This window comes from Eucyclogobius newberryi, unplaced genomic scaffold (assembly GCF_026437365.1).
Source record: "Eucyclogobius newberryi isolate DKJ021-1_F unplaced genomic scaffold, fEucNew1.0.hap1 SCAF_10, whole genome shotgun sequence".
NCBI lineage: Eukaryota > Metazoa > Chordata > Actinopteri > Gobiiformes > Gobiidae > Eucyclogobius > Eucyclogobius newberryi.
In genome coordinates this window covers 29814880-29836685 of record NW_027315724.1, presented here as the reverse complement: position 1 = coordinate 29836685, position 21806 = coordinate 29814880, and the positions used below count along the sequence as shown (strand labels likewise).

General features: G+C 39.5%; 1 protein-coding gene across 4 annotated transcripts in view; it reads left to right on the top strand.

Moving 5' to 3' along the window:
• The window catches only part of sorl1 (sortilin-related receptor, L(DLR class) A repeats containing), a 62485-nt gene that overhangs the window by 31698 nt on the left and 8981 nt on the right, over window positions 1-21806 (top strand). For 2 of the 4 annotated variants that reach the window (XM_072454190.1, XM_072454176.1), the window contains exons 8-42: window positions 130-299; window positions 1330-1522; window positions 2034-2151; window positions 4298-4371; window positions 4549-4637; window positions 5026-5204; window positions 6234-6420; window positions 7156-7284; window positions 7582-7667; window positions 8924-9096; window positions 9902-10033; window positions 10118-10209; window positions 11128-11374; window positions 11734-11872; window positions 12349-12522; window positions 12839-12952; window positions 13022-13144; window positions 13483-13602; window positions 13820-13945; window positions 14319-14429; window positions 14516-14647; window positions 14870-15001; window positions 15078-15212; window positions 15291-15443; window positions 15784-15948; window positions 16044-16172; window positions 16273-16399; window positions 17742-17911; window positions 18115-18227; window positions 18330-18434; window positions 18511-18577; window positions 19059-19141; window positions 19234-19324; window positions 19406-19596; window positions 21458-21580. In XM_072454190.1, the coding sequence (XP_072310291.1) occupies window positions 130-299; window positions 1330-1522; window positions 2034-2151; window positions 4298-4371; window positions 4549-4637; window positions 5026-5204; window positions 6234-6420; window positions 7156-7284; window positions 7582-7667; window positions 8924-9096; window positions 9902-10033; window positions 10118-10209; window positions 11128-11374; window positions 11734-11872; window positions 12349-12522; window positions 12839-12952; window positions 13022-13144; window positions 13483-13602; window positions 13820-13945; window positions 14319-14429; window positions 14516-14647; window positions 14870-15001; window positions 15078-15212; window positions 15291-15443; window positions 15784-15948; window positions 16044-16172; window positions 16273-16399; window positions 17742-17911; window positions 18115-18227; window positions 18330-18434; window positions 18511-18577; window positions 19059-19141; window positions 19234-19324; window positions 19406-19596; window positions 21458-21580 (4692 nt within the window). Of the gene's footprint in view, window positions 1-129; window positions 300-1329; window positions 1523-2033; window positions 2152-4297; window positions 4372-4548; window positions 4638-5025; window positions 5205-6233; window positions 6421-7155; window positions 7285-7581; window positions 7668-8923; window positions 9097-9901; window positions 10034-10117; window positions 10210-11127; window positions 11375-11733; window positions 11873-12348; window positions 12523-12838; window positions 12953-13021; window positions 13145-13482; window positions 13603-13819; window positions 13946-14318; window positions 14430-14515; window positions 14648-14869; window positions 15002-15077; window positions 15213-15290; window positions 15444-15783; window positions 15949-16043; window positions 16173-16272; window positions 16400-17741; window positions 17912-18114; window positions 18228-18329; window positions 18435-18510; window positions 18578-19058; window positions 19142-19230; window positions 19325-19405; window positions 19597-21457; window positions 21581-21806 lie in introns of all 4 variants that reach the window. The other 2 variants (XM_072454183.1, XM_072454168.1) reach the window with 1 other exon arrangement.

The window sequence follows — 21806 nt, the reverse complement described above, 5'->3', positions numbered from 1 at the left end:
TTTGGGCCTATCTACATCTTACAGTGATCTCAGAGTGCACAGAACAAATTACTACATGAACACATCATATTACACTGTTCAATACCTCTTTAACTGCATTTCCCTAATCTCCCCTTCTCTCTCTGATAGGAGTACTACATCGCTGATGCATCCGAGGACCAGGTTTTTGTTTGTGTGAATCATGTCAACAACGTCACACATCTGTACATCTCGGACACTCAGGGCCTCGCCTTCTCACTGTCACTGGAAAATGTCCTTTACTACAGTCCTGAGGGCTCGGGCAGCAACACACTCATCAAGTAAGCTCAAATATCATCATTTTTTTCTTTAGGATGCAATGAGCTTCACTGAAAGCTCATGGGGGGGGAAGTAAATAGTTGCACTATGCTCAGCTGAAATGGCATGGTTCAGACTGTGACTTATTCAAAATAATATAATTATATATGCCATTAAATTAATTACAAAGGTTAATGTGTTAGGCAAAATTGGTAACTCTAAATTGGCCCTAGTGAATGAATGTGAGAGTGAACTGTCTGTAATGTCTATGTCTCTGTGTTGGCCCTGCGACAAGTTGGCCACTGTCCAGGGTGTACCCCGCCTAAGGCCCGAAGTCACTGGGATAGGCTCCAGTCACCTGCGACACCGAAAGGGAACAAGCGGTAGAAAATGGATGGATGGATGTTTATCAATGATTTACTCAAAATATATTCAAATAAACTAAAACTGATACAATACTGATGCAGAGTGGATCATATCGGGGCACCAAATGCCTCCTGTACAATATTTTACAGTAATTACAGTACAAAACAAGGAACTTACCGGAATCAAATCTTTTGTAAATAAATTATGACTCTTCAGCTTCCTAATTGATGTTGCACTAACCTCTCTATCCTAAATAGGTTGTTTTTCTATTCAGGCTTCTGGTTAATCACATCACAAACATCCTGTGTGCTGATGGCAGATGGGGCACTGTAGCGGCTCAGGTGCTGCTCTGCCAATGATAATATCTCATGCAATAAACAAGGGTCCTCTTAAAATGGTTCAGCCAGTAAACACTTAAATGTTTCATGGCTGTCCTCAATGATTCGGGGAACTGTTATCATGGGTACAATAAATTAAGCAATAGAAGTGTGACAGAAGTCATGGTGGAACAAGAGAAAAATAAAATACCATAATAGATCAATGATGATACCATTTCATGATTTGGGGAACCTTTTCCTCAGGAAGGCTAGATGGGTGGCCAGGTGCCTCCTTCATGAAGTTATGATATGCAGAACTAATTATATTTTTAATATACCGGTATTTAAGTTACTCCCCTTCATATTTCAGGTACTTTGCCAATGAGCCATTTGCAGACTTGCACAGAGTGGAGGGTTTGCGTGGAGTGTTCATTGCTACACTCATAAACGGGTCTGTCAGTGAGGACAACATGAGATCAGTCATCACCTTTGACAAAGGAGGGACTTGGGAGCTGCTCCAGCCACCTGCTGCCGACAGCTTAGGAGGCACCGTGGACTGCCAGGTACATTCATTCATTCAGTGTTATTCTGGTGATGTGTCCTATTATGTTTTAGTGCTTCTCTGTTTTTTATCTTTAAAACACAGACACTTTTTTCACCTTCTCCTCCCATTGGTCAGCTTCCATCCAGTTCTGAGTGGCAGGTGGATTCAGCAAAGCACAGTGACTTTCTAAAGCAACAGATGGCTTTAGTTACTTCTTAAAGACCAGATACAAATATGTGTACTTGAACTATCTATAGATGTGGATCTGAATTTGTTGGTTCTGATCTGATTTGATTGTGGAAAGTTTTGAAAATGGTGCACAATGTTGTGAATCTTATGCACTATCAGTAAAGAGCGAAGCTGCAGATTGTGGTTTGTTCTTTTCTACTATCTGAACAGGAACTATATGGTTTCACACACGTACGTGAGAGCTGAACTTTTTGCAACAGTTTCCGTTTATCATCTTTGTCTAAATGTTCATCTAAACCAAACGTTTACCAATTCCTTTTGCGTCCTCTTTGTGCTTACAGCTGAATAAAGGCTGCTCGCTGCACTTGGCCCAGCGCTGGTCTCAGCTGCTGAACATCCAGCTCAGGAGGATGCCCATTCTGTCCAAAGACTCTGCCCCTGGCCTCATCATGGCCACAGGTGGGACAGCAGCTCCATATACAAATCAAATGACATCTAAGTTAAACCATAGAGCAGTGGATTTAAGACGTTTCACACAAAGTACCTCTGAAGATAATATTTGACTTTCCAAGTACCACCAGATCTAAACCTGGATTACTGTGTATCAGTTCTAAATTAAGGGTTTACCATGGTCTAAAAGAACAAAATCATGGTACTAAATAATGATTAACCTGAAGCAAGACAAATACATATACATCAAATACTGCAGTCCACATACATGAACCACAGTTTCAGAGAATAAACAACCTAACAAATACACATAAATACAGCATTCTACAATTTGGTTATCAGGCATCTATTCGGTTTTCTTATCAAGTCTATAATTATTATATATTTGAAAAATAAGTGCCAGTTACCTGTATTTAATTGATGGACTTTATTATATAATTTGTTCATTATGACTTCTCAACACGAATGCAATTTAATTTATTGTTGAAAACTCTGGCTTACGCTCCGTGCATAATCTGTATCTTTTTTTGCTGAAATATACAAGTTGAGAGAAACTAATTAGAAACATTAGTCTTTTTGTAATGAGAAGTGCCTGGTCTGCTGGCAGTGTATGTGGAGTGTACCCCTTCTCCCCTCGCTCAGTTCGTCCCTTTTAATTTAATTCTTACTGGATAAAGCCGTGGAGAGCGCGAATGTGAGCTGGCATCAAGCAGCGCCATGCCCTTCGTTATCGCTCGCACACAGATGAACAAATTACAGCAGCAGCACATGGGTCCTCTGTGCACAGAATAGGCTGCAGAGTAAAGGTTTAGACTGACACGTTATCAATAACATAATTAATAGGTTGGAATAATGTATAGTTAAGAAGCTAATTTAATTGGTTTTATTATTAACAATTAATAAACACGATCTGCTTAAACCTTAAGCTGACAAAAAAATATATCATGTACTATTATCTATTTGGGGTTAAGTTTTCCGTTTTTGCCGTATGACTTGTCATTTATTAATGCAATATTTTAAAATGAGTGTCCAAATCACAAGACTTGACAGCTATAAATGGGGCACAAGCCAAAGTACGTTTTTGCCAGCGGAGTGGATTTTGCCAGTCTGCGTGAAACCTATGCCAACCCAATTTACTAATGTAAATTGAGATTTTAAAAGGCAATGTGCTTTAGCAAAAAGACATGAGTGTTCTAAATATTCTTGTAGAATAAAGAACGTCTAATGAAGGAAATGGAAACTACAAATACCACATACATCAAATAAAGTTAAGAGATTAAGAGATTGTAATAATTAATGGTGAATGATTGTTGGAAGATAGTAATACAGTAGAGACAATACAATAGTGATTCCTGGAATAGATTGCCATTTTGGCTCAAAAGCTCTCAGCTTTGAAGAGGTTTTGGCAGAATACACAGTTTTTTTGTGAAGAGTGGCTCAAGTACAAATACACCGTTGGTATGTTTTAACAGCGAAAGTGTCAGAAGTCTTGTACTCCGCTGCAGCGTGTTCATACTTGCCAGTTTTATATTGATCCAAGCACAAAGCGCACTTTTTCAGTATGTAATGACATTTAATGAGAGGCGGTTTCACACTGGTGGAGTTTAATTAGTTTAGATGCATTGTTACTGTGTTGGCGAAGACACAGCTAATCTTATCAGTGCTTTGTGAACATGAACTGCCTGAAATATTGCTTGATTATTGATATGTATACCTTGAAGCTGTTGTGATTAATAATTCAATGTGTAATGAATTTTGTTAGTTTTGATGCATCTTCCATATTTGCATATCTTTTATTTTGTTGCTAAAACAAATCATGCTTGTCTGAGCATACAGACTCAGTTTATCTAAGGAGAGTAAATGGTGATAATGATTGAAGCCAATGTACGAATCCTTGTTTTGGTCTCTTCTGGAACTCCTCTCTACTAAATTAGTTCTTGTAATTATAAGCAGAAAGATCTAGCAGTGCTAGCCATAATATAAACAGAAGTATGTCACAGCAACTCATTCAAACCCGTTTGAGGAATATACTTTTTTGATCATTTGAACCTTGCCTGGTTACTCTTTACTTGATCATTGTTTACAGGAAACTGCCATAACAGAATACTTCTATCTGAATTTGAAAATAAATTCAACTGTCTCTTGTGCCTTGCAGGATCTGTCGGCAAAAACCTGGCTAACAAGCCCAATGTTTATGTATCCAGCAGTGCAGGAGCCCGCTGGAAAGAGGTAAGAACTAGATGACAAGAAATGCACAACTTCAAAAAAATCTAAGATATTTCTGCAAGTGCTGGAGAAGTTTAGACTCTTAACTACGTCGAGGTGGAACTAAGTTGTGGAGTAATTGGAGACGTGTATTTGTTTACAATAATTTGTACATTGAAATAAACTCACTGACATTTCCAGGCTCTTGCTGGCCCTCATTTCTACACCTGGGGAGACCATGGAGGGATTCTGATGGCCATTCCTCAAGGTGGCTCCACCACAAGTCTAAAGTAAGTCTCTATTATGATATTTCCCTGACTATACATGGCTCTAGACATTCAAATTTCAAACTATAAAGCCCCAGATTGCTTTTGCACAAAGTAGGAGTGGTTGTTTTTGTTGTATTACTAATAGTGATGTGGTAGATCTATTATAGAAAGACAACATTAAAGGCGCAATGGACGATTTTTTGGCGATTTGAGAACTCAGGCGGAAGTGCGCATGCGCACTCACAGAAAGAAATCTGGTTACTCACATCAACTGTAACTGTTTAAACATTTAAATAATCTGATGCGTCTCAGCGCATGTACACATAGCCACTGATGTATTACTTCTATAAGTAGTATTTTTTTTAAGGTTAGGTTCTGATTGTAGCAAATCTTGTGCGTGTTATTTCAGGTTCAGCACAAACGAAGGGGAAATATGGACTGACTTTAAGTTCTCAGACAGAGAAGTGTATGTTTACCAGCTGTTGACTGAACCTGGGGAGAAGAGCACCATCTTCACCATCTTTGGCTCCTACGCCGACCAGAGGCACAGCTGGCTCATCCTGCAGGTCAACACCTCCAGCGTGTTGAGTAAGTCACGCAGTGGTGGGAAAGTATTGCTCAAACACTTCAGCTCCTAGCAACGGTGTGTGCTGCTATTTATACAACTTAAAACTTCAATACTGCGGCGTGCTGTAAAAAAAAATTTGGAGTCTGGACTAGAAGCACATTTAGAGTGTAGAAGCCACATGAAACTTTTCCACGGATGTATTTAATTTGATATGATTTTATTTATTCTTTCTTGACATGTTGTATAGCCTTATTTTAGTGAAACGGTTGTTAGTATTTAAATCATTTAAATATTTAAAGTCATTACAAACATAAATAGTTATAAACATACATACATTCTTATACAATTTGAAATCAATAAGCATTAACAAACAAAATACAACAGACATAAGAAATTTGACTGACTATATGGATTAAAGGTGTAACTTTTCTGGTGGATTGACCGCCACCTGCTTGTGTCCATAGAGATGTTATTTTGACGGGAATGTTCCACAGTATGGCATTAAACTTATCTATCTTGCACCAAATCACCAAAGCAAGCTCCTGTGTTTGTGAATTTTGGCAATGGCAATAAACCTTATCTGATTCTGATTCTATCTCCATGGAGACAAATTGGTCATGCCAACAGGCCAAGCTACAGGTTAGATCTGTGGAGAGACGACCACTCTCATAGTTTGAATGAATAGTTTTCATGGCATTTTTTGGTAATAAAAACACCTGTAATTGAATAAATTTGATAAATAGATACATTTTTAATACCACACTGTGTATTCCAGGCAAATGGACTACCATAATTCTCCTGTTTCTTCTACTGTTTCATTATTGAGTTTCTAATTTTCTGTTGGTTTAATCAACAACTGCTGTTGGAATTTTGGGTTTTCCAAAAATAATTGTATTTGACTTGACTAATATCTCCATGGAGACAAGTAGGTATCGAACCGTTTACCATAAAAGTTGCTTGGTGCTCCTTGAAATAACATCCTTGTGACGTAATCCATTCATCACTTTCTGTTACTACAATATTTCAAACTGCGTCTCTTGTTTGTCTAGGTGTCCCGTGCTTTGAGGCTGACTACAAGCGCTGGTCTCCATCGGATGAACACGGAAACGAGTGTTTGCTGGGCAGGGAGATCACATTCAAGAGAAGGGCTCCACACGCCACATGCTTCAACGGAGAAGACTTTGACCGACCTGTCACTATCTCCAACTGCTCCTGCACCCGACAAGACTACGAATGGTGAGGGAGGAAATGAGACCCCAAGAAGTGTAGCTGACAATTGGGTGACAGCTAACGTAGATCCAAATACACTTTGCATGTTTACGTCCACGATTTACAGAGATGGAGAGAGATTGAGCATTACTTATGAGGATTAAACCGATGACAGATTTGTAAATATATTTAGATCATATTTTAGCTGTTGTGACATAAAACAGTCTTTATGGGCAGCCCCAAAACAACCATGAAGGCCACCAAGCATTTTCTTGTTTCACATTTTTCCTTTTTTTTTGAGGGTGCGTCACACAGTGTTGGTTTAAAGAACGGGCGCATGGAGAAATCAGTCACCCTCTTGATAAATAAATATAAACATCTTACAAAGTGGCTTGGGGACCTTTATACTGTTCTTGTAGGTGGCCTTGCACAGATTTCAGGAGTTATGCATCTTTCTGAATGATAAAGTATGTTCTTTCCTGATTCAATATTGTTTTATTAAGGCAAGATTTTATAATACATTTCAATAATGCTATAATGAACAAACAATGCATTTTGGGTCATCTAAATGGTAGAGATTGACCCTTAATTTGTATAGATGGCAGAATGTCAGATGAACTAAATCTTACTTACTCTGCTGTTGTGCACATTGTTATTCATCCCAGCTCGCCCACCATTGAAAATAATGAGTAATCTGTATTTAAATGAATGCCCCGTTAGCCAGAGAGCATGCTAATAGTTTTTTCTCTTCTCTTCCTGCAGCGACTACGGCTTTAAATTGAGTGAGGACCTGTCTCTCCAGGTCTGTGTGCCTGACCCCGAGTTTTCGGGCGACCTCTACGCTCCCCCCGTTCCATGTCCTGTCGGCACCACTTACCGCCGCAGCAAAGGGTAAGCTGCTATTATGGGCTCTGCAAATGGCAAACTTGGGACTCCTTTTATGTGCTTCATTTGCATAAAGCTAGTGTCTGCTATGGATGCCAGACTCAAATTTACATTTTTATGAGACGGGTTGTGCTGTGGTGTTACTAGAATTCATGTGACTGTGAAATAATGTTGGCATTGTTCTAGCAACAGAGATGTTCACACATGTGAATTTGCACGTTCTAACATACAAGAATAAATGAAACATGCATTAACAGATTCAGGTGTTAAATCATTTCATTTGTGAATTGTGTTGTGCTGTAGGTACAGAAAGGTGCCTGGTGATAGTTGCAGTGGAGGAGATGTCGAGGCCAGACTCGATGGGGAAATGCTGCCATGTCCTGTAGGAGGTAGTGTCATCACAATGCCAAAATTTCAGACTTGATTTCGATACGATAAGGAATAGGCTAGATACTCAATACCAATTTCAATACCACAATGCTAATAAAAACACAAAATAATAATACTTTATGTTAATGTTGCCATTTGGTTTTATACTAGTTCTGATAAAGATCAAGATAATTCTAAAACTATGGTCCTATTCAGAATAGATTAGGGCTGTCAAAATTAACGCATTAACTAATGGGATTGAATCAATTGAATCAATCACGGATGGACTCACGAATAGATTAATCGCATACTCTCTTTCAGATTATGCAGGGAGGTTTACCTGAGCAAAGGAGAAGCAGCGCTGACATCACACTTTCAAAATTACATAAAATCCACCAGACTGACCACATACAGTACTATCCTCACCACGGGGTGCACGCTTCAACTCTAGAGCTCCACATTATGCCGAGTTCGATCCGCAGAGCAAAGCAAAGCCGCACCATTCCTCGCTGCTCCGCGTTCGTCAGCATTAGCCACTGATTGATCTGCCGCAGATGTTTTTGAGTACAGAACACAAAACTACAACAGCACACTTGTAGTCACCAGGCTAACACCAGCAGCTACATCTGTGACCATCAGAGCCAGTTACACTGTTGTTATGGGTCTTTAACCCACTTAACCTGTCGTTTGGTCATGTATATTTACCTGAAACATGTGACCATGCACAGTCAACATGACATACAATGTCTAGACTTGCATTGTAGTAGTTAAATAATTTCTATAGATAATGACATGATTTTTAAAATGTAATACTCGTAAACACATCAAAATAGACCGTTCATAATCGTGATAAATCCCATTTCCAAAGTGTGATTAGTCTGATGGCATTTTTTTTAACCAACTGACAGCACTAGTATTGATACAAATGAGTATCTAGTGTTGCAAGGTTTAGTATTGATGTATGATAAGTATCTCATTTTCAACAGTTTTGACAACCCTAGTAGGAGATACGCTTTCTGCTACAGACAGTGAATTTAATTTGAGCCCAATAACATTTTAAACACAATGCCTTATTAACAATAGACAAAAACCTACTTAGTTCCCTACTTTGTTTGCTGTAAACAAAAAAAGCCAAACAAGGAAAAGAAAGGTAAAAAAAAACGAAGAAGAAAAATACAGATTACTTTAAATACTAAATAACATGTTAAAATGTAAAATTAAAGAAAACTATCTGCAATTATTTGAATTGGTTGTAAACAGAATGCATATCTTCCAGAGAGTAATGAATTCATCCTGTACGCTGTGAGGAACTCCATCCACCGGTACGACCTGGCCACCGGCAGTGACCAGCCGCTGCCTCTGTCCGGTCTCAGGGAAGCTGTGGCTCTGGACTTTGACTACGACCGGAACTGCCTCTACTGGGCCGACATCTCACTGGACACGATACAGGTGAGGGAGGAACTTCACAACTAGGTGGCAGTAGTCTGCTGATTCACATGTTATTTTACAGAACGGTAATAGGAGGGCTTTGACTTAGAAAAACTGAATTGATCCACAAAGGAAATTACTTGCTTTTGGTGATTGGATTGAAAAGGGTATGAATCAAGATAATTACTATATCGACTTATGGCTCAATAAATGAAAGATGAACCTGAATTTTTTTGGGGCTCAGTATTTATTGTGCGTACATTTTATTAGCACTAATGGGGAATTTGTTCTTAATTTAGTGTAGTACAATATTTGAATTGTAGAGCGTTGAATAAGTGACTGATTATTGATGCTATTTATGTACTAAACTTTCAATAGGCATTTTATTTGCTGTATGTTGTACATTTAGAAAAGGGTTTAGTGGGATTGTCAGGCTTTTGGGTTATTGTGTAAAGTAATTTCAATATTTATCATGTTTTTTTTCTATATCAATACTTTGCCCTTCAAAATTTGTTATTCTGAAAAACAGGTCTATTTGCAATAATTGGACATTAATTTGTGTATATTTTTTTAAGGTCACAGAACAAAGTAGATTCTAATTAGCATGAAAGAAAGTAGCATGACCATGAGTATTTATCCTCCAATCACCATAAACACTGTTGATCATATCATGCTATTTCAATCCTATTTCCAGGCTATGAATGTGCTATAAAGTGCTAACATACATCTAAATCAATCTTGTAGAACTAAGCAGATGACTTGTTAATGCCAAATGTAATATTCTTTATCATATTACTTTGGTTTATTTTCTTTTGTTGCCTGGCAGCGTTTGTGTCTGAACGGCAGCACAGGTCAGGAGGTTGTTGTGAGAAAAGACTTGCAGAACGTGGAGGCCCTGACTTTTGACCCCGTCAGTCGACTTCTGTACTGGGTTGATGCTGGAGCGCAGAAGATTGAGGTAAATTATGCTGTCATTGCTTTCCAATTAGATTTTTGATTTAGATGTTTTTCCTCTAGACTTATTGTATGTCTTTATTTTCAGGTTTCTAATCCTGATGGCGACATGCGGCACACTCTGCTCAACTCCTCCATCTTGGAACATCCACGGGCTCTGGTACTGATTCCTGGAGAAAGGTAATCCACCAATTTATTCCTTAGGGAACTTCGCATCAATTACACTTCCAACATCTACATTTAGCTGTGCCTTTTGTCTGCAGTTTACTTTCCCTCGGGACCATATACGACCTTATTCCACTTCTTCTAAATTATATAAGCCTATCATTGCCAATCCTCCTGGCAGTGAAAATGTATACGATATTTCATATATATATAGTATTTGTTTTTAATTTATTTTGCTATTAACTTTGACCTAAAAACACATCTCAGCAATTTTGAAAAAAATTAATACAGTGTTTGAACCCCGTGCAATTACCCAGTACATTTGTGATTTTATTTTTAATCCAGATTCTGTTTGCAGTGCATTTTTTAAACACTTCCAGGAGCAGGGACGTTTTGGAACATATGGGAATTTGCTGAAGCAATACTGAGTAATTTTATAGACTACCGGTAATTGATAGTATCTAAAGTTACTAATGTAACTACAGTTCAATGAAAGCCGGATAACTGCCAGAGGTAGTGCTAGTGCAATAGAGACGAAATACAACCCATGTTTTTCAGAACATGTTTTAGATGTTCCTTATTTACATAATAAGTAGGAATATTTCGTTATTTGAAGGGAGCATTATGTTACCTAATTAATAGTACTCAAACACTGCATTAAAATTGGGACTAAACTAAAATTAATCCCAGAATTTAACCTAGAGCAGACAATGTTCTGGTCTAGTCTAGGTTAAATTCCAGGACTAAGTGTGAACACACCCTTATTTAGATGAGATTAATCTTCCAGTCCTTCCTGAACATTTTCTTTTGTTCTCTAATTATGTCAATCCTTTCTCTAATTATCTTAATCCCTTCACACATTTGGGATATTTTTTGAAGATTCTATTGTTACCGTTAAAATATTACACAGATGTTATGTCCATCTTGTTTCAGTCTGATGTTTTGGACGGACTGGGGAGACCGTGCCTCTGGCGTGTACCGCAGCTTCATGGACGGTACAAACGTGTCGTGCATTGTGTCTGAGGGCGTACGCTGGCCCAATGGCATCACAGCCGACGACAACTGGCTCTACTGGACCGAAGCCTACAGCGACCGCATTGAGCGAGCCGACTTCAATGGGGGTCAAAGAAGTGTCCTTATGGAGGGGCTTCCACATCCATACGCCATAGCAGTCTTCAAAGTAAGCTCAAATGTTGATTGATTCTCACATATTATGGATTATGGATTATGGATTATGTGGATTAAGATAGTAGCTTTCAGGTACTTTTTTGCACAGAAATAACATGGTAATAGAATATAAATGGGTTGGTAAATAAAATAACGTTATGGTAAATAGATCGTAATTACTCATAGAGCTATTTCATGACAATATGCTTTACTGTGACTCCTGTGAATATATTAATTGTACAGGAAACATGGAAGAATATTTATCACTCATTTATGCAGTTGCAAAACAGTTTCATCAGTATTAATGTGCTGTAGAGTGCAACATGAACGTCATGAACGTCATAAACAAGTATTGCTCTATTTTGTTCCTAGAATGATCTTTACTGGGATGATTGGTCCAGAATGGGGATCTTTAAAGCCCCAAAAGGTGGATCCCAGGGCAATGAGTTGATTGTCGGGAGGCTTACGGGAGTAATGGACCTCAAGATATTTTATAAAGGAAAACACAGAGGTAAGAAAATAAATATATTGTGGTTGTAAGTGAGTCATAGGAACGTTTACTATACATTGCATTCTACTGCCATGTAGAACTGTTAAAAATAAAAACAATGCCCAGATTCTAATGCTACAACACTGACTTGATACTAATCAAGATACTAATTTTCATCAATGCAGGGAAAAAGGGTCTTTCCTGAATAGTGTAAACTACTAATATTTTGTATGGGAAATATACTATTATTTTGAGTTGAACATTTCTATTGAAAATATTTGGATTGTTGTTATGGTATTATTATGGTATTATTGGTATAGTACCAAAATTGATTTTGAAATGTAAATGTTTCTACTACTCCTACACTACCGCTATATAAGCTTGGACTCTTTACCCCATGTGCCTGTTATGTGACTAAGCAAATGAATAATACTCTTATTTGTTACATACGTCCTACTGCAAGACTTTGTTCAACTTCAACAATTGGTTCTCCACAGGTCATAATGCATGTGCTGATCAGCCGTGCAGTTTGTTGTGTCTGCCTCAGCCTGGGCATCGGCATACGTGCGTTTGTCCTGACGGCGCGCCCACCATTACTTTGCCCAATGGAGAGCTGCAGTGCCAGTGTCCCAAAGGCTACCAGCTGCACAACAACACCTGTGTCAAGACTGGTGAGGCCCGTTTGTCTCTCTTTAGTACTAAGACCTAGTTTTAGAGGTAAACTATCCACTAGATAAAAGAAATGCCTCTGCTAAAATCTTCACATTATAGGTAAAATGTGGCACATCTAGCTGTGAAACATCTGACTCAGTACCAACAAATGTGAGAAAGAGAAAACTGCAGTAACACTTAAACAAAGTGTTAAAGCCTTTTAAAAGAGAGAAAAAAATAACCATACAAATATTAACATAATCATTATTCTTTTACACATATATTTAAGAATTTCAGATGTTGTTTTGATTTGTTAAAAAGAATATTATTTTTCAGAGCAAAGCTGTTTGCCAAACCAGTACCGCTGCTCCAATGGCCGCTGCATCAACAGCATCTGGAAGTGCGACAGTGACAATGACTGCGGCGACATGAGTGATGAAAAAGAATGTCGTAAGTAAAAGGAATTCTGTATTTTCATTATTTCAGTATTCAAACAATAAAATTTTCTGTCCATTTTAGCCACGACCACCTGCGACCCATCCAACCAGTTTCGCTGTGTGGCCTCAGGGTCCTGCATCCCTTTGGCCTTTAAGTGCGACCATGAAGACGACTGTGGAGACAACAGCGATGAGGAGCGCTGTGGTAAGATTTACTTTCTTTCTCTCTCTTGCCTAAGACTGCCTGCGTGATTGTGTACATCACGCAGATGCACACAACCCGGGACTAAACTCAGAACCAAACATGGACTAAGCCAGGACAAGAATGGGACCAATCCAAAGCTACATTAGTAGTCAAACTGGTCCCAAACCAAGTGTGAACACACCCAAAAAAGTCTTAATCAAAGTCCATAAGGACTTACCAATTACTACCTGATTATTTAAGTTAAAAGCAGCATGTAGGCTTTGTGATCTTACTAGGTGCTTTTTTTCCAGATCAGCTTACATATTTCTATGTTTTTTTCCTACATTGTATGTTTGTAGAGTCGCACCAGTGTCGTCCAGGGGAGTTCACTTGTGCAAGAGGAGTGTGCATTCGTGAGGCCTGGAGATGTGATGGAGATAATGACTGCAGAGACTGGTCTGATGAGGCCAACTGCACTGGTAGGTCATCTGGCTTAATGTTGTGATATTATAGTCTGAGAGGTTGCTGTATGGTCTACCACATCTTTTACCTTCTCATCTCCACCAGAGCCTTTAATGTGAGTTAATAGTAATGGATAAGCATTTTTAAAATTGGTTTGCATTGTTGACATGACAAGAAAAAAGTGTAAACAAATCATTATTTTTGTACCTCTAAATTGCTCGTGCATCTTCCCAGTGGGCCACCATACATGTGAAGCCAGCAGTTTCCAGTGCCACACGGGACACTGTATCCCACAGCGCTGGAAGTGCGACGGGGACGATGACTGCCAGGACGGTTCGGATGAAGACCCTGAACACTGTGGTAGGGCCAGTCTTCCACATGGTGACCTTTTCTCTTACCTTAAGCAGGTTCAAAACAAACACTTTTTCCTCCAGCCTACCATTTTGTTTACTGTCATCTTATCGGATGGGAAGGCAACTGTGCTTATAGCTCCACTTGGTTTACCAGTAGTTTTATGTAAATATAGTTGCTTGCTATTTTCTTCTCATATTGCTTTATCTCGCAGAACCTCCTTCTGTATAAATCTAAAAAAGACATTGCCATAATCTTCATTTTGGTGTTGACTACCTGTATAGTTTACCGTAGTAATAGAGTAGTAATAAAAATAGATTTAAATTGGTAAAATTGGTAAAGCAAACAATTGATTGATTAAATAATGTTTTGTTTTCTTTAGAAGGAACTAAGTGTAAAGGCTTCCTCTGCTCCAATGACACCTGCCTCCCAGCAACAGCCCACTGTAACGGCATCCAGGAGTGTTCAGACGGAGCGGATGAGCAGAACTGTGGTGAGTGTTTCTCCAAAAAAACAGCTTGTACTACAATATTTGATCATTACTCCATATTCGATATCATTTGTTCACATGTGTCCCAGATCCGCTGTGCACTCGCTATATGGAGTTTGTGTGTAAGAACAGAGCCCAGTGCCTGTTTCAGTCTTTGGTGTGTGATGGGATCAAACACTGTGAGGACGGCTCTGACGAGGACTCTGAGTACGCCGGCTGTGGTGAGTGACGGTTTACTGATTTTCTGTGTAAATCATCCATCCATCCATCCATTTTCTACCGCTTGTTCCCTTTCGGGGTCGCGGGTGACTGGAGCCTATCCCAGTGACTTCGGGCCTTAGGCGGGGTACACCCTGGACAGTGGCCAGCTCGTCGCAGGGCCAACACTGTGTAAATCAAAGTCAGTTTATTCTATTGCCTGTTTATTTTCTGCCTTATTGCAGCCACACCCACAGAGTTCGGTAAAGTGTGCGACGCCTACACTTTCCAATGTGGCAACGGGGTCTGCGTGAGCCTGGAGTGGAAATGTGACGGCATGGACGACTGTGGAGATTACTCTGACGAAGCCAATTGCGGTGAGGAGGAAAAACAGTCGGTAATGTTCAACCTTATACTTGATATTTAGGGTTTAACTCCTATCTTCTGTCACAGCGGCCCCCACTGAAGTACCAGGATGTTCCAGGTATTTCCAGTACGAGTGTAAAAACGGCCGCTGCATCCCAACGTGGTGGAAGTGCGATGGCGAGAACGACTGCGGCGACTGGTCTGATGAGGCTCATTGCACTGGTAAATGGACCACTGCTCAGGTTTAATGCATCCAAATGACCAGCAGCACCCAGCTAATTCCTCACGTTGTGTTCATAGGGGGCGTAACTCCACACACCGTTTCCCCCGGACCCTCCACCTGTGCCCCAAACCGCTTTCACTGCGGCTCTGGAGCTTGCATCATCAACACGTGGGTTTGCGACGGCTACGCGGACTGTCAGGACGGCAGTGACGAGCTCGGTTGCCCCACAGGTAGTGCAAAGTTGTGATTTTGCAGATATGTATTTAAACCAACTCCTGTTAATCAATTGAATAATGCAACACGGCATGTTTACAGGACAATGACTACATTGATTTTTGGGCCTTTTTTTTTTTAGGCCTTTCATTTTAGGCCTTAATACTTATCCTGTGTTGTACCTTTTCATACACAATCTTTATGATATTTATTTGCATTAAAACATAATTTTAGCTGTCAAATAAGTCAATTCTTTGACTCATTATTGACACTAACTACTAGTGTTTCATGCTGCTATTCATTCGTTGTTCTATTGTGAAGAAATCTTATGTAGACATTATGTTATTCTTGTGACAGTGAACGGCTCCGTGACTGCGGCTCCAGTGCCCACCCTCGCCCCGCCTCCAGGACGATGCACTCGGGTGCAGTTCCTCTGTCACAGACCTCCAAACTGCATCCCAGACTGGCAGCGCTGTGATGGGCAAGCCAACTGCCAGGACGGCTCTGACGAAGCACAGTGCCGTAAGTTTGAACATCTATCCTCAAAAATTGTTCCACACGTCAGCTCTGGCATTTTAAGTCCTTTGCGTCTCATAAATTGTGAATGTTTTCTGCAGCTACCCGCGGGCCGTTGTTCTGTGTGAATGGGACTCGCTGTGCGGACGGAGAGGTCTGTGTTTTGGACGGTGAGCGGTGTGATGGTTTTCTGGACTGCTCTGATCACAGTGACGAGGACAACTGCACTGGTGAGTGTAGCTTCATGTCAAGCTTTAGCCTTTTCATAATAAGAACTCTGCTGCCATCTATTGGTTATGGAGATAGTAACTTTTTTTTTGCTGCTTTTAGCTGAGAATCAAGCATTCAAAGTTCAGAACCTTCAGTGGACTCCTGACTTTCTTGGTGCTGTTACATTGACCTGGTCCCGGCCTAAAAACCTACCACAGGATTCTTGCAACTTCCTCATCTCATACAGGTATAGCACCTCTAAAAATCAATATTAAGTGTTGGGCAATTTTCTTTATTGTGATTCTTTTGCAATAAACATTTAAGATAATAAATTACTGTTGGTGGCCTATGAGTTGTGTTACCGTATTTTCCAGACTATAAGTTACACCGGAGTATAAGTCGCACCAGCTAAAAATGCATAATAGAGATGAAAAAAACATATATAAGTTGCACTGGAGTATAAGTATATAAGTATAAATTAAGATAAGATAAGATAAGATAAGATATTCCTTTATTGTCCCACATGGGGAAATTTCATTGGTGCAACGCAGGTAGATACAGAGGTAGATACAGAAGAACAGATCACTTATAGGAAGTCTGAAAAACACTTTCAGTAGAAGATCTCCTATAAATAAATAAAAACTCCCATAGACAAATAAATAAATAAATACCATTGCATGTGATCCCGACAGTAATTGCACATGAATATGTGTCACGACAGCACATAGATTGCACATGAATTTCACAGTAATTGCACATGAATTGCACATGAATTTCACAGTAATTGCACATATGACAGAATTGCACATCAGTATTAGGTTAGGTCAGTATTGCGACGGGATAACGTGACGATCTCCGGGTAAGACGACTGTTCTCCGCAGTTTCATCAGTTCTTCCTTTGTGTAAACGCGGTACGGCGCCGGCCGGGGGGCGGGGCCGGAGCCGGGGGGCGGGGCCGGAGCCGGGGGACTCAGAGCCAAGACACATCGCAACGACACGACGAAAACACTCAATCCAGCCGAATAAAGTCAAAACAAGTTAATTTAAAGCGATTCCAGTGCGTGTCCCGATCGTTCGTCAAGTTCCTCTTTCATATAAACGTGTATATAAACGTGTACCGACGACACGCCGTACTTTAGCGCGGCCGGAGGGCGCGGGGGGGGGGGCTGGTGGGCTCGCTCGGAGCTAGTCACGTCACAACAACACAACGAACGCAACGAAAAACGCTCAAATCCAGCCGAAAAAAGTCAAAAACAGTTGAATTAAAAAACTATTCCAGCGCGTGTCCCTATCGTACAGTAAAATAGAAAAAATATACTAACTATATTTACAAAATATAGGAGATAAAGCACAATAATTGTGAGAAAGAAGAGAGAGCGTTTACACCGGGTTGCCAGCTGTACCAGCGCCTAATGACGTATAAATTTAAGTATAAGTCAAAACTATGAAAAAATGTGCAACTTATAGTCCGGAAAATAAGGTATATCAAGAAGGTTATGACCCAAAATCACTAGTCATTATATAAGATTTTAAATTTAGTGTTTATTGCAAAGTACAAATTGCTCTTTCCCTTATTTTCCTGCTCTCAGGCTGGTGGATGCCCAGCAGTGGACAGTGATGGACACTCACAGCAACAAAACCAGCTACAATTTGACAGTGCTGCAGCCGGACACCACGTATCAAGTGAAGGTCCTCACTCAGTGCCTCAGCAAACTGCACAAGACCAACGAGATCATCACCGTCAGGACGCCAGAGGGATGTGAGTGTGTGACTAGCCACTAGCACTATTCCTAAAGCTACCACATGTGAGATCAGCCTAAAATATACTGTTGCTATTCAAGCTATTCTCAACCATGAGTATTTTATTGAGTTAGTAGTAGTACTGATAGAAATGATCTGTGAAATGGGGGGAATATTATTTTTTGTTTTCTTTTTACTATTTATCATGTCCATCCGCTGCAGTGCCCGACCCTCCCAGGAACCTGCAGCTGTCCTGTGGGAACAGAGAGGATGGGACAGTGGAGGTGTCCTGGAACCCTCCTGACAAGTCTCACGGCCTCGTCAGAGAGTACATTGTGAGTCCACTTAGCTAAACTCTGTGAATTATACAGAAAATGTGCACTAACCCATGTCAGTTATCAATATAAATGTCTAATGGGGCATGTTATGTGTTGTAGGTTGAATATAGTGAGAGAAGTGGTCAGGACTGGACTTCACAGAGGTGCATGACGACCAGCACTGAAGTGAAGGCTCTGCGGTCTGACACTATGTACAAGTTCAGGGTGAGGATACAGACATACTTTTAAAATGCACATCATTTGTAAGGCTTTGAATTACAATGGCATGTTTTTCCTCTAGGTGGCTGCAGTGACCAGTCGAGGATTAGGAAACTGGACAGAAGTTAAATCTATCACGCCCCAAAAAGGTCAGTCTTCTTGTTTTAATCCAATTCATCTTTAGGTATATAGCACAGTTGTATAACTTGTACGTGCTGAACAATAAAAACAAATAAATGCAATACATTAGATTAAATCAACCAAACAAAAACAGTACAAAAAAATTAAATAATAATAATTTCCTTAAAGCTAGACATGGTAAAGAAAGCTACTTGAGGATTTCACTGTTGTTTGGTCAAAGTTCCAACAATCATGATTATCCTAAAATTGTGATATTCTTTCACAATAATTGTAAGACAAATATTTATATCATGTCCTCCTTATTGCATACATAGTTACTACTGCTAAATTTTGTACTTTGTTTTGCTTTCTATTGTTACTCCATCCTGGTCACCATTGGCATAAAATAACCAATTACTGTCATTGCTGTCTATTCACGTCAACGTGGGACATTTTTGATTAATGGTCTTTGTTTATAACATTAATTGTATTAATTGTTGTGTTCCACAGCTCTTCCGCCTCCGTCCGTGATCGCTGACTCGATCACAAATGACTCCATGAGCTTCTCCTTCAGCTTTAACTCCCAGTATGAGGTAAGACTTGAGTTTGATTTGTGTAATTTATGGATGTTGTATTTTGAGACCAAGTGAGTCAAGGTGTGCTTTTTATGGTCTTTCTTGAGAAGGCGAAGCACTACGTGGTGGTTCTGTCCTGGCAGTTTGACAGCCACATGAAGGAGAGTAAAAACTACACAGTACAGGAGAGGATACTCAAAGGTACAGTGATTAAGATGAATACAACATACTACTGACTAAAAGTGACAGAAGTGTTTCAATATTCCTCATTTTATTTTGCAGCCATGAATCTGACAGCTGGGACCTTGTATGAGGTGGCAGTGTGGGCCCACACCAGTATTGGGGACAGTCCTTCTGCTCTGTCCCTACACCAGACCAGCGGCACACAGCCAGAGAGACCCCTGCTCAAGACCCGCGCACTGAACCAGACTGCAGTGGACTGTAGCTGGACCATCAACCCTCAGCCTGCACAGGTCAGATTAAGCTTAGTACAGGCCAATCCGTCCATCGGCTGTATGAAGCCGGTAGAAGGTATTGTGCTGGCAGCAGTATGGTTAGGTCTGTCTCGCAGGATATGCACGAGGAAAAGAGAGTAGTGAGGGACAAGCGTGTTCACATGGCGACAGTACAGGTAGATGCATAAACATTGAATCGTATCGTGTTTGACGTGGTGTTGCTGACTGCAGGTGTGAGATCACAGCTATCAATGGCTTGTTTCTCTCAGGAGGTTTTGGCTACGTGGATGGTCAGGCTCGGCTTGTTTGGATTTAGGTAAATGCCAAATTAAAATTGCTCAGTTGGTAAAATTCTAAACTGGTAGAAACAACAATTTCTTCAATCAAATTCTATAAATGTGATTTAAAACTTACATAAGATATAAATGTAAATAAAGATGAACTAGGCTAGTTTAATTATTATGCAGGAGACCCAAGATAAATGCTTTAAAACCAGAACTCAAAATAAAATTAGCTCCTGCTTTATAATATGTATTTTATCACATAAGGTAAACCTCAAAAGGAAGGAGCCTATAGATTAAATGTTACGTAAAACATAGGGGTGCCTCGGCTTCGGAAAAGTATTTACTGAAATGTTTGAGAACCACTGCGTTAGACAACTACAATCAGTCCATATCCTTGTTCTACCAGCTCAGCCTGTCAGATTTAGGTCTATTGTTTTTTTTTAAATTCCATCTCTCATTTCTCCTGTTGTTTTCGGATTGTGCTTTGAACACTGGAATATCCCTATTGTGGGACAAAAAAAGGTTCTCTTATCTTATCTTAATCTTCCACAGTACTTTTTAAACGCTGCCGGTATAAAATATGTACTTTTGCTTTATGACTTTAATTTGTTTTATAGAAGTTCTTAGTATTATGTAAATGACCATTGTGTCAAATTGCGGCCAGAACACTTAAAGGTTGAATGGACAATTTTTTTGGCCCAAATCTGAGTCTCATTTCCTCGTGGCGTGGACTGCCGATTAGTCCTGCCACGTATCATTCATAAAACGCACCTACCGCTCACCTGCAGCCGCGTGCGGCTCGTCCCCATGAGCAGCACGTTTCCGCGTGTCTAAGCGCATTGATCTATAATAATATAGTTCTCTCAGTGTATGGGACAAAATGAAGATGGCGAAAGACTGTTCGAGCTGACTCAGAAGAAGAGGGAAATCTACGGGAGACGAGAGATGCGATCCGTCGCGCTAATAAACAAACGCACAAGTGTGTGAGTGTGCATGCGCCTGAGTTCTCAAATCGCCGAAAAAATCGTCCATTGCGCCTTTAACCTTGTTTTCAATATGCCCTTTCCCTCTGTGACTGAAATACAAAACTCTGTAAATTGTAATATAGTCATGCAAAACATTATTTAAAAAATTAATAATTATAAAAAAAATAAGGAAAAAAAGAATTTATTTAATCATGACATATTTTACAATTAAATATGATATATATATTCTGTACATAGATACAATAGATACAAAATACAAATTATTGTAATAATATTATTATTACAATAATTTGTATTTTAAGATAGTGACATTAAAAAAAACGAAAATTATATATATATATATATATATATATATATATAAAAATAAAAAAATAAATAAAAATCTGAATAATTTGTAATGACAACAATGGTTATTATTATTACTTTGTTAGCTTGTCTCTCTATATTATAATATTCTACTCTATAAAATCCTGTCATAGGAGGTATTTTTAAGGACCTCTTATACGTAAACCGTAATGTTTTTTTTTTTAGTGATATTCCCCTGTTTGTTTGATTATAATTGTGTTTACTGAAATGATTAAAGGATTGCCTTATGTTTGCTGTTAACAGGTGGTATACGGTGTGTTTTATGCCACATCCTTCCTGGACCTTTACCGCAGTCCTCGTTTAAGGCACACTCCATCTTTGAGTCTCACCGTGACTGTGGACAGTGACGAGCAGTACCTTTTCCTGGTAAGACAAAAATACTTCAGTAAAGATTGTGGCTTGAGTCAATTCTTTACAGCGTCAAAAGAGATGCCTGTGCAAATGTCTCTCAACCGAAACACTACCTTCCTTCCTTCCTTCCTTCCTTCCATTTTCTTACTGTTTCTTTTAGACTAAAAACATTCACTGGTGCAGGGACAAATCTTCCCCAGCTGAAAAATAAAAGTGGTAACATCTGTGCAGATTAAAACTG